The sequence below is a fragment of the Phascolarctos cinereus genome, unplaced genomic scaffold (genome assembly GCF_003287225.1).
Source record: "Phascolarctos cinereus isolate Bilbo 61053 unplaced genomic scaffold, phaCin_HiC Scaffold_3;HRSCAF=262, whole genome shotgun sequence".
Classification (NCBI taxonomy): domain Eukaryota; kingdom Metazoa; phylum Chordata; class Mammalia; order Diprotodontia; family Phascolarctidae; genus Phascolarctos; species Phascolarctos cinereus.
The window spans coordinates 234,104,725-234,120,207 of NW_027555736.1; the positions used below are offsets into that span (position 1 = coordinate 234,104,725).

Here is a 15,483-nt window from a genome sequence, read left to right on the forward strand (position 1 = left end):
CTATTTCTTTTCTTTTCTTTTTTTTTTTTTTTGCTAGGCAATGGGGTTAAGTGACTTGGCCAGGGTCACACAGCTAGTAAGTGTTAAGTGTCTGAGGCCGAATTTGAATTCAGTCCTCCTGACTCCAGGGCCCTGCACTATCAACTGTGTCTCTTACCTGCCCCAGTAATTTCCATTTCTTATTCTGAGATTGAATTACTTAAGACCTCTAATTGGTCTTCTTTTAGTCTGTTATTTTTGAAGCCATTCTATTTCTTTTCTGCTCTCAGTTTTGTTAGCACATAACTGTGCATAGCAGGTTCTGATACCTCTTAGTTTTATTGTAATTTCACTTTGTTCATTTGCTATTATGTTGGTTTGTTGATTTATTGCCCTCTTTTTAATCAGATTAGCTAAAGGTATATCAATTTTACTAGTCTTTCCAAAGAACCAGTTTTATTTCTAATTCCTATAGCTTTGTCTGGTTTCCAGAGTATCTATTCTGAAATGCAGCTAAAGCAATCCTCTAGGAAAAATTCTCTTCCTACAAACATACATTTTTAACAAAATAGAAAATGAGATGACTGATGAACTGAATATGCATTTTTAAAAATAGAAAGCCAACAAATAAACCTAAAATAAACAAAAAGAATATAAAAAATTAGAGGAGAAATAAACTAACAATTATTTTTTAATGTTAAAATGTCTAATGGCCAAAACTGCATCCTCCTCCCCCCAACTCCTGACTTAACTGGCTAGAACTGCCTTAACAGATATGCTATAAAGCAAAGGATGAACTGTCAAAAACAAATATGTGAAGTGCTATGTTATTAAAGTTCAATTAGGTGCTGCCATGGTCTCCAGAACTACAAAAACTAGAGACTCAGCTAGAGGTTCTAAACCTTGAACTGCAACAAATCCAACGTGGTGTCTCCAGAGACAAGTAAATTGGACTTCATGACAGCTACTTATGCAAGAATTCTTTAGTTGAGGATTGTCTCTTGAGAAAAAGACCATCACTCTAGACGCCAGGGCGCCCAGTCCTCTATAGGCAGTATATTTGTTTTTGCTGTAATCCTATTCTTACAATATTAATAGTTTTCTGCCACCACCTGGGCCGTATACTTGCTTCACTACCAAGTGCATCTATACACTTTTTCAGTCCTGAATGTTTTGGGGATTTGAAGGTGAGTCTGCTCATTACTTCCAACACTGGAAACCAAAAAAAGAATTAAGGAATCTCAAGACAACATCTGATTATTTTTCCATTTTTTTGGGGGGAAAAACAACACTCACACATCTACAGAAATAAATCCCTTTATTTTATAACATTCCTTTTCCTTTTTAAAATGTAGTACAGTACTTGTAGCTGGACAACCTTGAGAAAATCAATAGAAGACGTGGCACTATTGCTGAAGATTATACAACTGGGCAGAGATATAATACCTTTATAGATGTTGGGCAGAGAGAAAATTTAGTGTTTTCACACAAAGATAGGGAAGTTATATTCACACGTTTTCTTAAATAAACGTGTACTTTAAAATATCTGAAAATCTGTTTCCCAAAAATTTGTCATCATGCTTTATTATAAGTTACTTAAATCTTACAGTTACATAGATGATAATGCCCAATAGCTAAGCAAATATATTACATCAAGATACCAGCACGAGCAAGCTAATACTGCACAATCATAAGGGTGGACTGATTTAAGAAATACATGTTTTTTACAAGTAGCAAACAAATCTCTCTTTGTGGTACATACATTTCAATGACGTCTTTTCCACTTTTGTAAAATAAGGCTAAGTAATAAGACGTATCAGAACATGATTACATAATAAAAATTCTATTTTTAGTTACAAATCTAATTGTACATATAGGGCAACATACTGCAGTTTCTACAGAGGAGTGCAAATGAGCAGGACTTTCCTTGTAAATGTTAAAGATGGATTCATTCCATGTATTCTCAAATAGAATTTGTGAGTGTTATACTGACTGTTTCATGTGTGTTAGAGGTTTGATCATGAGTGTGGTAATGCTAATATAAGACAGAGGTGTGCTTTACAAGCTGTCAAAAAGCTGCCATTCCAGATAGTTTCTAAATGAAAAGGATAGGTACTGTGACAATTTACCTTTTAAAAAGGCTCCATGTGTCTTCATGTAAACAGGTATTTTTAGCCTATCTTATTGCATTACATATTAACGGAGTAACATACAGAATTCATTTTAAGTTGTCATTTCAAGCAGTTCTTCTAAAGTCTTTTTAATTTGTGGTGGCTGAGATGCAGCCTGGTTTAGTAGACTCTGACCCATTTGTGCAAAAAGTGCTTTTGATAATTTAGCTGTGGCTGTTCGGATATTCCCTCCAGCTCCAGGTAGTGAGCCACTATTCGTCATGTTGCCTAAGAGGTGCCAGAGGACAGCCACCACCTTCTGTTCTACAGCGTGAGGTTTCCTTTGATAGAGATCCATAACAAGATCTGAAATGCAATCATATGGTATATGAGTAAATGTCTACTGTAATTCAGTTTGTTTTAATTAAAAACATGTAAAATCCAACTCATTCCAATATGAAATATGAAACAGGCATAGAAGAGTGTTATAAAAATTCACTAAAGAATGAAAATAAAACATTTCAACATTTTAAACTAAACTACTTTAAAATTTGTAACAAAATAAGACATACTACAACATTTGGCACAATAACTTATTTCCAGAAGAATAGGAATGAGGAAGCCAAACCCCAACTTCACTCTGAAATGCTCCTTTCTGAGTGAAAATTGTATTCCATTACAAAGAAATAAAGCTACATTCTAAATCATGGGCCATAATAGTAAAAATACTGAGAGGGCATACTCTCTGTCTTACAGATAATTTCTAAAGGGCTTCATAAGGGCTTCTTTTAAGGACCCTTTTTTTTTTAAAGCTGTATTAGGAAGACAGAAAACATTAAAAAATGCTTTGAAAGTTCTAAAAAGTCTTGTTGGGGTACACAGAGTGGCTTACTTTAACTTTAAGGCAAAATAATATGGAATCAGGTAGGTTTTTTAATACTGGTTACCAATTTGTAAACAGCTAAAAATTCATATCATCAGAAAATTCAACATATTTACCAGCAAGCTTTTCAGTCATATCCTGTTTTGCTTTTCCATTTAAAAACTGTGCTTTTGTACAGAAAGGCTGTAGAAGTAGGTAATTGTCTAAATAAAAGTGGATAAAAGAGAAATTGAATATAGTTATGGAATATTAATTTTTCATTAAGAGGCAGAAAAACATTTATTTCTAGAAAGTAGATATGTTTGAAAAGTTTACACAATGACAAAACCAAGTAATTAATTTAAAGTTCTTTACTAGGTTAATGTGCTTAAAGAAATTGAGATATAAAAGAGCAGGAACATTTTATCAAGTATAAATATAAACTCTCTTTTAGCTTTAAAATGAAACTTTCTTACCAATATGCTGACTCAGAGCATGAATGACATTTGTGGCAGCAGCATAAATTCCTGGATTCTTGGAATTTAGATTGTTATCCACTATTGCTGGAATGAGCATGTTGATTACAGGCGATAAGTTATCTCTGAGCAAAGGAACCATTTTATGCATTGTTTCCAGAGCTATTAGGTTTACTTTACTATTTGAGTCATGTAGCCGAGATTTAAAAGCATCAAAGATCTGAAAATAAATGAGTTAATGATATTGAATGAGATGGGGAAAAAACGTAATCACTAATGCTAGAACTCTAAAAAATGCAAACCAGACTTGGGGTAGTTGTTGTTCAGTCACTGCAGTAGTTTCTCAGAAGGGTAATATACATACGTGAAGTGTTTTGCAGACCTTCAAGTACTGTATTTGTTGTCGAGTTGTTTCAGCTGTGTCTGACTCTTTGTGACCTCATTGGGGTTTTCTTGGCAAAGAGACTGGCATGGTTTGTCATGTCCTTCTCCAGCTCATTTTACAGATGAGAACACTGAGGGCAAACAGGGCTAAGTGACTGTTCCAGGGTCACACAGCTAATACGTGTCTGAGGCCTGATCTGAACTTTGGTCTTCCTGACTCCAGGCCTGGCTCTCTATCTACTGTGCCACCTCGCTGCCTGTGACATAGGTAATGAGCTATCAATCAACTGTATAGACATTAAAAATCTGTATTTAAAAGCTATCTTTCTGGGCCCTTTATGCAAAAGAGAAAAGATTTATAAGTCACTCTTTACTTCAGTATTATAATTCCATTAAAATCTCAATGCTAGTCATAAAACAGAACAAGAAACCCATTCCTAGCAGGGAAGGTCTACCCTTTTGGAGGTAGTACCACTCACACCGATGAGATCATGCACTGGCTTAAATATGAAATTATTTCATTGTATTAAATCTAAAGTAAGATGAATCAAATTGATTTCAAATAAAAGAACAAGTAATGTTTTCGTTTTGGTGTCACAAAGTTTTATCTAAAATATAATTTGCATAATATTCTAACAATGTCACAATGACCATATACTTTAAATTCAAGTATACATGAATTAAGGTCAGTTACAAATTAATTTTAAAACCGCATATAAAGAGTTTCCTCTTTCTGAGCAAACTGGACCTCCCCATATATTATTATTTTTACTACAGACATTTTAAATTCATTTTAGTATCTTATTCTCTTCTAAATTAGGCTTACTTTCTAAGTCTAATTTTTTCCATGAGCTCTAATTTTCATGGTCTCAAAACAAAGTTAAATGTGATAAAATTATCAAGTTACATATTTTAAGTTTGTTTATTCACCTACACAGAGAGGGAGTGAGGCTTCTCTGCTGTAAATACTTTTTGCATACTGTTACCTTTACAATGTTTCCAACAACAAGTTCTTGACTGTTTTCAGTGTCTGATAAAAGTTGCTTGATTCCATTAATTCGATCTCGGAAGTCTTTTGCATTCAATAAACCTGTTATGACTTTAATATATTCAGCACTTTCTGAAGAATTTCGGGGAATGGTTTTTCTTATTTCACGGATGTCTATAATCTCCCTAATGGGAAGAAGAGAAGCGTATTTAGCATACTTAATTTTCTGCAAAGTCACTTACTGCAGTAATACACACACACGCATATACATATTATAAACAATTATATTCCCAGGATTCTCAAAACTGTCTGCTGTTTGTTCCCCTGGTCTCGGGGAAGAAATTCCTTTTGGCTTCTTTAGTTCATTAGAACTCATAAGTCCTTTTAAATGATGGAAGGAAGAATCCTCTCCTCCCAAAAAGGCCAGGAAAATATTAAATGAGGAATTTTTTAAAAAACAGCCTAATCTATTGTGGCCAGGGCTTTTTTTTAGCAGTATACTATTTTCTACACTGTGACTAAATAGGAATAACTAATCCTGAAAATGATCCTACAGGCACTGGTAACTTTGGCAAAGATAGCTTTTCATTTGGAGGTACTGGTGGCAATGATTATCATAGCCACCAAAGTAGTTACCTCTAAGTTTCTCTTTAAGATAAGCGTATCTATTTAAGCATAGCTAAACATATGGCCACTTCCAAAGAGAAGTGATTTTTAAAAATGACTTTTAATATTTTTATATTATCTAAATTTGTCTGTATTCCTCTTCTTCCTCCTACCTAGAAAGCCATTTATCATAACAATGAATTTTTTAAAAGTAAAAATAAGAGGAGGAAAAAAAATTCATCAAAACCAATTAATAGGGTCAGACTCCTTAAGAGTCTAGCCAAGGGCTCAGATTCTTAAAATCTGGCCCACCTGTATTAGATTCCTCAAGAATCTGGCCAATATGGCAGATTTTTAAAAAGCCTTGTCTTTGGCTGAAAAACAAAAAACCAAACCAAACCCCCCCAAAACCTAAAACAATCAATACACTGAAATAATCTGCCATTCAATGTCACGTTCCACACCTGTGGACTCCCCACCTTTGCAAAGGAGTAGGGTGAGGTATCTTTCTTTATCTCTTCTTTGTGGCCAAGCTTCTTCTTTGTAATTTTACAATATTCATTTCTGATAATTTTGTGGTAATGTTTTTCTTATATTTATATTGTTTTAGTTATTATTTATATTGTTTTCTTGGTTCTGCTTACTTCTTAGATCAATTCACTTAAGTCTTTTCACGATTCTCAGTATTCGTTGTATTTTTTGTTTCTTTTTCACACCACATCACATATTTGTACATGACCTAAAAACCATGCAATTCTCAGCTACTCTGCAACTGTCACTACAGAAGCAGAAAGATTGAGTAATAATTCTGTTTCATGGGTTGTGATGGTCAAAGAATTCTTTACCAAGTGGCCAGCCTGCTGTTGACGATTTCTCTGTGTTCAATTAGGCTGGTTTTTGAAGATCAGGTCTAGCCTGTTTCCAGAAACACACTTGAACCCCTTCCAGTATGATGAACTTATCTAATCTTGTACTCTGCTGGTATGGCCATCAAGAATCCACAGTCACCCCTCTCCCCCAATAAGGGGGCAATGAAGTAAGACTTTGTGCTATATTATTTAAGCTTAAATAGGTCATCTGTAGAACTTAAGGGGCACATTCATAAAACTATCCTTTTTTCTGCAGTATCTTTGGGTATTAATTTTTTGTTGAATTATAAAAAAAATTTTTTCGAACACAATGTTTTCTCCAGTGGTCCCATAAAAACAGTACTATAGCGTAAATAACGGAATACATCACAAAACATGCCTTTTCATGTTGGCTTGGAACTATTATTCAACAATATAATTTTATAGTTATCAAAAAGAACACAGTACTTTCTCAAAGGTTAAAAAAAACTCTTGGGGTCCAATTTAGACTTACTATATTAAACCTCAAGCTATGTAAAAACAGGGCAACAAAATGTTTTACCAGTAGATTTGTTTTAAAAACCTAACCAATGCTTAACTGCTTGGTGACAATAAGTATGCTGTAAATATACAACTGCCTTATTGCTTCACACTCTGTGTGTTGTACTTTAATTTTCAACATTCCATTCAATTTTTACAGTCCTCCTGGGGGAAACCAGTTCAAGAAAAAAGTCAAAAGAATTATTTCCACACAATAATTAATCAAATTATTGACATATCAAATGATCCTGCCTTTCAGCTGAATTGAGAACATCTCTAGAAACTGAAGATGACCTTGTACTTCCAACACTGCCAGCATGAGAACGCCTTCCTTTGGCTGATGGAGTATCTAATGGTATCTCTCCTAATCCCTGAAGGTGAAAAAGAGAAAGCCAAGTATTACAATATATAATTAAAATCACAGAACTAGTAATTTATAAATTCAAAACAGATAACACAATTTTTTCATAGCAGTTATTACAGTGCTTTTTAAATCTATGTACTTTTTTTAAGGTATCGTTACCAGGAGATCCTTGCAGGATTTACTAGCAACAAATTACTATAATGTATGCTAATATGAAATAAACTACTGAGTCTGTGATATAAGCAGTTTATGATTCTAAATAACCCAGTAGTTGTTCACCACTAAGTTGATCTCTAAGACTTCTTGTCCCTGACAGCTGTTATAGCCACAGCAGCTAATATATCTATGTAATATAATATAATAGCCGACAGGAACAAAAGTTTCATTTTTAAAGAAATTTTTAAAAATCCTATGTATATTCTATTTATTTACCCTTGCAACTCCGCAAAATAAACAGTACGACAACATTCTTTCAAAGACAAACTCTGTGTGCGTAATTTCTATACTCTCAATTTGTTTCATTAATTAAATCCTAAATCATCAATTTGGAGCTGGAAGGGGACTTTAAAGTGATATAGTCCAACGTCTTCATTTTACAGATGAGGAAACTGAGGCCTAGACAGGTTTTAAGTGACCTTCCCAAAGTTACACAGGTAAATGACATTAAACGCACATGTGTGTACACATATACATGGCATGCTTTTCTTGATAATGATACTTGGAATAATTCTATAAATACAAATGCTTCATTTATTAAAAGGAACAGATTTTTGCTTGGGGTAGAGATCTAAGTACTGGAATCTTCAAGTTTAATAAATAAAAGAATGGTGATGAAGTTGGAGAAAACATGTAAACTCTTTCTAGCTCTAAAATTCTGTGACTCTACGAACAGTGTGGTATAGTGGACAGAAAGGTTGCTTTGAGACACGGAGACCTGGGTTCCATTCCTTCCTCCAGTGCACGCTGGTGACCCTTAACCTCTCAGTGCTCTACGCAGCTCTCAGAGACTACAGTTTCAGAGGAGGTGTAGAGACGCATTGGTAAAGTGGGGTTTCCTCACCCATGGGTACTCTACACCAATGAAATCACAGGGTAACCCAGATCCCTATGCCTGTCCTTGGGCTACCACAGATTTGTAAGTGTCACAGGGTCTCAGGGTTATGATGGATCTCAGAAGCCACTTGAGTCCAATCTAGAGTCCAAAAAGAATTCCCTTCTAAAACTGACCCTACAAATTACCATCCAGCTTTTGTTTTAAGATCTCCAAAGATAGGAAAACCACTACTTCCATTCCACTACGCCCATTCCACTTTTGGACAGCTCCTACTGTTTATCATAAGCCTGAATGTGGTTTTTTTTTTTTTTTGTAATTTTCATCAATTAGTGCTGGTCTGCCTTCCTTAGCATGTTTCCTAAGGCTATCAGTAAAGATATTCTCAATGATGATAATTCAAGCTATTACGAAATTAAACATATTTTTAGTATATCAGGATGGCACCTATTCTACCATTATGAGGCCAGCTATTATCCAGAAAAGCTCCACTGCATAGGAATAAAGAGATTTCATTATACGAGGAAAATGGAATTTCAGGAACTCTGCTGCTGAAGGAGCATTTGCCCTAAACAGTTAACATGATGGAAGAAGAAACAGAAAATAATTATTTCTATTCTTAATTTTTCACCGAAGGTGAAAAATTTTCCATTTCTAAATTGTTCATTAAATTCCAATCTTTTCCACATACCTTTTGACGTAAGTTTTTAACAGATTCTTTAATATAAAGCAAATCTTTACACGGGACATATTTTTCAAGCATTTTGTCAAAGTTAGGATGGGACATCATGAGGAACAGCATCTTTCGACCATAATACCTGCAAACATGACAGAAATATTCCTATTATTTAGACTTAAGTTGTTTAAGAGTCTGTATTATTATTATCACTATTAATTCAACCCCAAAACCTACTTGTCATTATCAATTTAAACAGACTGTAAAGCACTACATCCTAATGTTTTGTGGTCACCTGGCTCCGGATCATAGTCCAGATGAAGAGCCAATTGCTTTGCTCAATCCTATGAGTCCCTATGGAAATCCTGCTTGCCAACACTGGCTGACCTTCGGCAAAACTGTGAAGCAGGTCAAGTGTATCTCTGGCATTTGCTTCAATGCTCAGTAACCTGATTATCAGCCGCCTACTTGGAGCTTCTGACTTGGTTGACTCACTGGAGCTTGACATCTTAAGTAAGAACCCTATAATTTGATTTTTTTCTTTCTCAATCCACCCCCATCAAAAACTTACCTGTCCTATGTGTACCTATCTCTCAGGAACTTGTTCTTTGCTTTCTAGGGATACAGTTAAGTAACTGCGTTAAATCTATATTAACGTTGATAATGAAAATGCTTTGCTACTCCCAGGTAAAATATGTGAATTTTGATAACAATATTCTAGAAATGATACTTCAAAGAAATGGTTCTCATAGTGTGAACTTCAAATGACATAGTTAAGCCAGAAAGAGCTTACAGCAACAAGGGGCAGGGTTTGGGGGCCCAAAACTAAGCGGTAACCTTCAACTTCTGTCAAGTAGAGAGCTGCCTTTTCTGCCAAAGTGCTGGGCTGGCCCTGATATGCATTCCAACGGGTTTTCCCCTTTTGTCTAAACTTCCAGGTATGGGTGTATAATTTGGAGGGTAGGAAGAGATAAAGAAAAGAGGCACTGAGGTCTCAGAAAGTCCAAACAGATCTATCTCCTTTCTATGCTTTTCCCATAACTATAAAGTAGTTAAGGAGAAAATGGGAATATGTGGAGAAAACAAACATTATTCCCCAATTCCAATGTTCCTAGAATCAGAATATGGCTCACAATCCAGACGACCAGCCCCTAAGCAGTTAGAAGTTTCTTGGAGACAACTCTGGTACTTAAATCCCTACTGGGGATCTAAGAATCACAACAGGGTCTAAGGACAGGAGATAGAAAGATCCTGTAGTACAGAAAGGCCAATAAGCAGGTGATAAGACACATATGAAATGAAAAATATTCAATCTTGAATATTTAATTTTCAGTATGTAATAATTTCAAAATTGCAAGGATAAATAAAAAATTCTATGAAAAGTAAGACCCAATGACTACCATTAAGGGAAGGTTAAAGGGTGTATTCCAAAATAATCTTAGCTTTTCATAATAATATAGCATGTTTCTAACATTCATGAATTTATCCAAATCCTTCTTGAATGTCACTTTCTGTACTACTTTAGGAGTAATAAATTCCAAAGGTTTACTTACTTACTTCTGTGTAAAATAGTACTTCTCTGTCTAAAATACATCCCTTTAATGTTTTAAAGGCTGTCTCTGTAATCCACTTATCAATTGTGATTTTAAAGATTTTGATCATATTCCTTCTCAATCTTTACCTTTCCAGGCAAAAAAAAGCCTATCTTCAAAAATCTGTCTCCATATAGCAACCCTTCAGTCCTGGTAATACCCTTCTTTGGACATCCTTTACCTGTGTCTTTATTTTTCTTGAGGGAGAATAAAAAAATGCACACAGTATTCCAAATACATTATGGCCCTGAACACTGAACGTAGGATAACATGTCCCCTCATGTTCTTCCTCATGATGTCTAGCACTTTGATGGCCTTTTCACTGCAGCAGCACACTGGGTCTATGTCTATAATGAACACTGCTCAATGACCCTTAACTCCTTTCTTGGACTGTAACTGATCACTTGGAACCCATTATTCTATAAGTACAATGTGGATTATATTTCCCTAAATGCATTACCTTACACTTGCCCACAATGAAGTTCATCTGCCACTTTTCTGCCCACTCACATAGCCTTGTGGCATTTTCCTGAAGTTCATCCCTGTGACTTGGCATTTCACTACCCAGAAGTGCGTAGTGTCATCTGTAAATCTGGAGAATTCACTGCGCACTCCTTCTTTCAGGTTAATTATGAAAATGTTAAACAAGGTCAGTACCAGCACCAATCCCGAGGGACCCCGCTGCTGACACTTCTCCTTTCAGAGAAATGCCCATTTGGCCCTACCCTTTTGTGTCCTACTTTTAAGTCAGCTTCCTGTTCACGCCAAAATAGCCTTCCCAATCCCAGGTGTTACTAGATTACACTTATTCTACGAGCACCAGCTCACCTGGTTTCTTGTGAGCTGTCTTGTGCAAACTTAGCAGCGGCTGGCAGTATCCGGTCGGCCAGGTCTTTTGTTCCTGACAAAATCCGTTCTGGTTCCATTTGCTCCACTACATCAGACAAGTGCTGGGCTGCACATCTTCGTACAGCAATGTGTAAATGGCTGCAAGGAAATAATAGTAAAATGAAACTCATCAATGAGATTAACTGTTTATCAGAGTTGATAAACCACTAAATTGCTCTCAACCTTCTACCCCAATCCTTCTAAGCTAAAAAAGGAAGTATGTATTAAGAATTTGGATCAGCCACCCCTGCACAAATGGCATAAAAAAGATATTTATAATCAGTGTCTGGTTTAGCACACAGCCTGGCACAGAGCCGGCACTTAAAAAAATGTTTATTAAATGGCTGAGATTGACATCTGTTTCCTTCTAACCCTCTGTGTAAATAAAACTAAAATCTGCCTTCTTTCTCTACAGTCTGGACAGTATGAAATTCCACTTTAGCTAAATTTATTTGAAGTTTTTATGAATATTACCTTTGTCCTCCATTTATTAGAGAACTAATTGCACGTGCTGGAGTTACATTATTAACCATGGCCTTCAATGCTTTGTCTACATCTTCTCTTATAAATGTGTTTGATTCACCAGCTTTATGCAACAGAACTTTTACTGTGTTATCTATTTCTTGATCCATATTCTTTTTCAGATGAGTAAAGAGATCACCTAAACAGACCACAGCAGCACGAGAAACTCCAGAGCGTAAATTTTTCACCTAAAAATTTTAAAATCTTAAATAAGAATAATTTTTGCTAAATTAAAAGGCAAATCAACAAAAACACAAATTCTATTTCACCAATATTAACCAATCTCAGCATTAAATTCCCTTATTTCAAAAAGTATCAGTAATATATTTTCACTTTTCTGTCCATGCTTGGGAACTCCTGTTTGCTGCCCTAGGAAGCTGGGTTTCTGACTGGAGAGAATTTATCACGTCCAGGGCAAACTCAGATTCTCCATGACATGTTCCTGTGCCTCTATCTCCACATCAGATCTAACGCTCCAAGCTCCTGCCCTGGGAACCCGGGCTTCTGATTGGAGGGGCATATGTCATTTAGCCCAGACCCAGACCCATCCTGCTACTCCCTGGGCATTTTCATACAACACACATACAATTCTCGCCCTTCCCCTTCCTACTCTGGCTCTGTAAACAGTAATGAAATCAACACTCCTCCCTTGCCACCCTCAATGTGCTGTTTTTCCCTATTAGGACATAATTTTCTTCAAAAGAGAGACTATCTTGCTTGTTTGAATAGATTTCTCTAAATCTTGGGAGAGTGCCTGGCACATGGTAAACATTTAATAAATGCAAAGCTTTGCATTTTTTTATTCACTGTTTTATTCATTTTATTCACTTAATCAGTAAAAATGGCCAAAATACAGAGGCTATATTCCTTATCACTTGTTAAAGTGTACTGATTTTTAGTGAGAGGCTAAATACATGTTTTAGTTCTCTATCAAAAAATACGTTTTTAGGATTACCTCTTGAACAACAGCAAAACTTGTTTCATGCAACTTTACAGTCAAGACATCAGAATGAAAAGCAGATAAACATCGTATAAAATTCAGTCCTTCAATTTTTTTTTCCCTATGGAAAAATAAACCAGTGGTAAAAGCATTAAGAACATATAATCTCAACCGGATCTTAGATTCTAAAGTATCTGTGAAATATAGCCAAAGAGGAAAGGAATACTTGGTTTAACTTGTAAAGTAATTCACTGCCTCTTTCTGTGACAATATCAGATCAGGAATCGGAAATGAATGGTTTCCCTAAATTGATTTTCTTTTTATGATCAAAGAGGAACCCTAAAATTTGAATGCTGGTAACAAAAGAATGTCAGGGACAAACAAGCTGACTTTATTTTTCCCTCAATGGGAAATAACATTCTTGTTCTACCATGTGTAAGTATTCCTTCTGGAGCACTAGGGAATGGACAGAAGTGGGAAGGAAAGGAAGAGAAGGAGAAGACAAAGGTTAATGAAGGTTAGTTTTACTGGATAACAGAACACTCATGTTTTAAAGTCTCAACATGTAAAATATCACATGCTTAAGTAGCCTGCGCTTGTTTCCTGTAACAACTTAGTGCTTATGGGACCTCTATGTGCCAAAAGATAAGGAGATAATTCAAATTAAAAAAAATTAAAAATGGTCAAAATTAAAGAAAAGCAAAAGATAGATGAAAGATAACAGAGATAAAGGAAGTAAGCCTGAGAGATCTTTGTCTTCCTTTGTATCTCCAGTACTTAGTACGGTGCCTAGCATAAAAAGTGCTTAACAAATGTTTCTTGACTCAATAACATTTTCATATGTGAAATTATTTCTGATGTCATCAGCGGGTAGGAACTAGCTGAGGTGGCTGTCCTCAACTAGTACCTTTGATGAGAACAGTGGGTTTTTTTCTCCCCAAGAATTTATATCTCTAGATAAAGATATTGTTAATTTGTGTATCCTCCCTCCTATTACTTTCTGAGGGGAACAGAACATTTCATATATATTACTTTCAGGTGGGTGCTAATTAGGAAAGTGTGGAGGTATCTTACCCTCATGGTTCAATGAGAAATTCCAGTACCCAGGGCAGGTTTAGTTATTATTGTTTTCATCACCATCATCATCATCACCACCTTACATTTACATAGCATTTTAAGGTTTGTGAAGCATTTTATGTGTTACCTCATTTGAGCCTCAAAACAACTCTAGGAGGTAGATGCTTTTATTATCCCTATTTTACAGATGAGGAAATTGAGGCTGGGAGACATTAAGTAACTTGACGAAGGTCACAGAGCTAGTAAGTGTCTGAGACCAGACTGGAGCTCAGGTCTTCCTGACTCAAGTCCAACACTCTATCTATTGTGCCACCTCACTGCTTTTGTGTGTGTTTTGTACCTATGGGTACTGGGGGGGGGGAAGGGAGGAGAAGGGGTTTTGGACAGAGGAGGCAGATGTGCTTAGGCTGTGCTGGAGCCAGAGAACTTAATGGTACAATACAAATCAAGGCTTGATTTATTGTTCTGTTCATTGTCAAGACTTAAGAAAGTGGTTAAATGTTAACAATGCAGATGAAATTTTAAAATGTATTGTGTGAAAAAGTTTTCCCCTGGAAAGCCAGTTGTTAAAACATTTACCAGCACACTGTGGCATGTACCTGTGTGTGGCCATCGGAGCTGGAGAGGTGAGAAACTGGAAAGCTAGGAGGTAGAGGCTGGGGTGAGCCAGTACCAAACTTATCCAGGAAGAGGGAGAGCCATCTATGACAGAAACTAGGATCTGCACAGATAGATGGTATTTCCTCAATGGGAGTTTCCTAGCATCACAGATTTTGTCCAATCCCAAAACAAAGAGCAAACCTTCTCCTCTACCAAGAATCAGCAATTAGTAACAACAATAGCAGCAGCAGCCACAGCTAGCATTTTATGAAGCACTTCAAAAGGTCTACAAAACATTTTATAAATATTACCTCATTTGATCCTCATAACCACCTTGGGGGATAGGTGCTCTTATTATCCCCATTTTACAGATGAAGAAACGGAGGCAGACAGAGGTTAAGTGACATGCCCAAAGGTCACACATCTGGTTATTATCTGAGGCTGGATTTGAAATTAAGTCTTTTTAACTGCAAGGCCAGCATTCTCTCCAGTGGGCCAGCTAGCTGTTTGTAACATTCCCACTGCCACTATTTTACCTTTTGCATATACTGGGGTGGGCAGCCCAAGAGGTGGTGGCAGTACGTGTTTGTGCACACATGTGGATACGTATGCGCAACAATGTGACTGTTCCCTATTGTTCTGTCCACCACAGACAATGGATTATGTGCAGTCCCTGTGTCAGCAGTTCCACTTTTGGAGGGAGAATGTTATTTTTCCATAAAAACAATGCTATAAAGGATTAGGTTCCCATATAAGCTAAAAATACCCTATCTTATCCACAATACTAGGCGTACTATAACACTGACAGCACTACTCTCAAAACACACTAATGATATGATTATTCTTATATTAACTGCATTATGTTTCAGCTGCACCAAAAGTTGAATGGACTTGTGGCTGACCTGGGTTCTTAAACACCATTGTACTAAGTTCTAAGAAAAAGAACTGCCAATTAACTTTTGGAACACAATGGGGTCTT

General features: G+C 36.1%; 1 protein-coding gene across 1 annotated transcript in view; it reads right to left on the reverse strand.

Annotated features, from left to right (window-relative positions):
* Positions 1–1,280: 1,280 nt before the first annotated feature.
* TOGARAM1 (TOG array regulator of axonemal microtubules 1) overlaps positions 1,281–15,483 on the reverse strand; it is an 87,206-nt gene continuing 73,003 nt past the window's right edge. The window contains 9 exon segments of the mRNA XM_020986423.2: positions 1,281–2,456; positions 3,090–3,176; positions 3,429–3,648; positions 4,799–4,985; positions 7,047–7,165; positions 8,901–9,027; positions 11,306–11,464; positions 11,840–12,075; positions 12,843–12,948. Of these exon segments, the coding sequence (XP_020842082.1) occupies positions 2,203–2,456; positions 3,090–3,176; positions 3,429–3,648; positions 4,799–4,985; positions 7,047–7,165; positions 8,901–9,027; positions 11,306–11,464; positions 11,840–12,075; positions 12,843–12,948 (1,495 nt within the window). The 3' untranslated portion in view covers positions 1,281–2,202.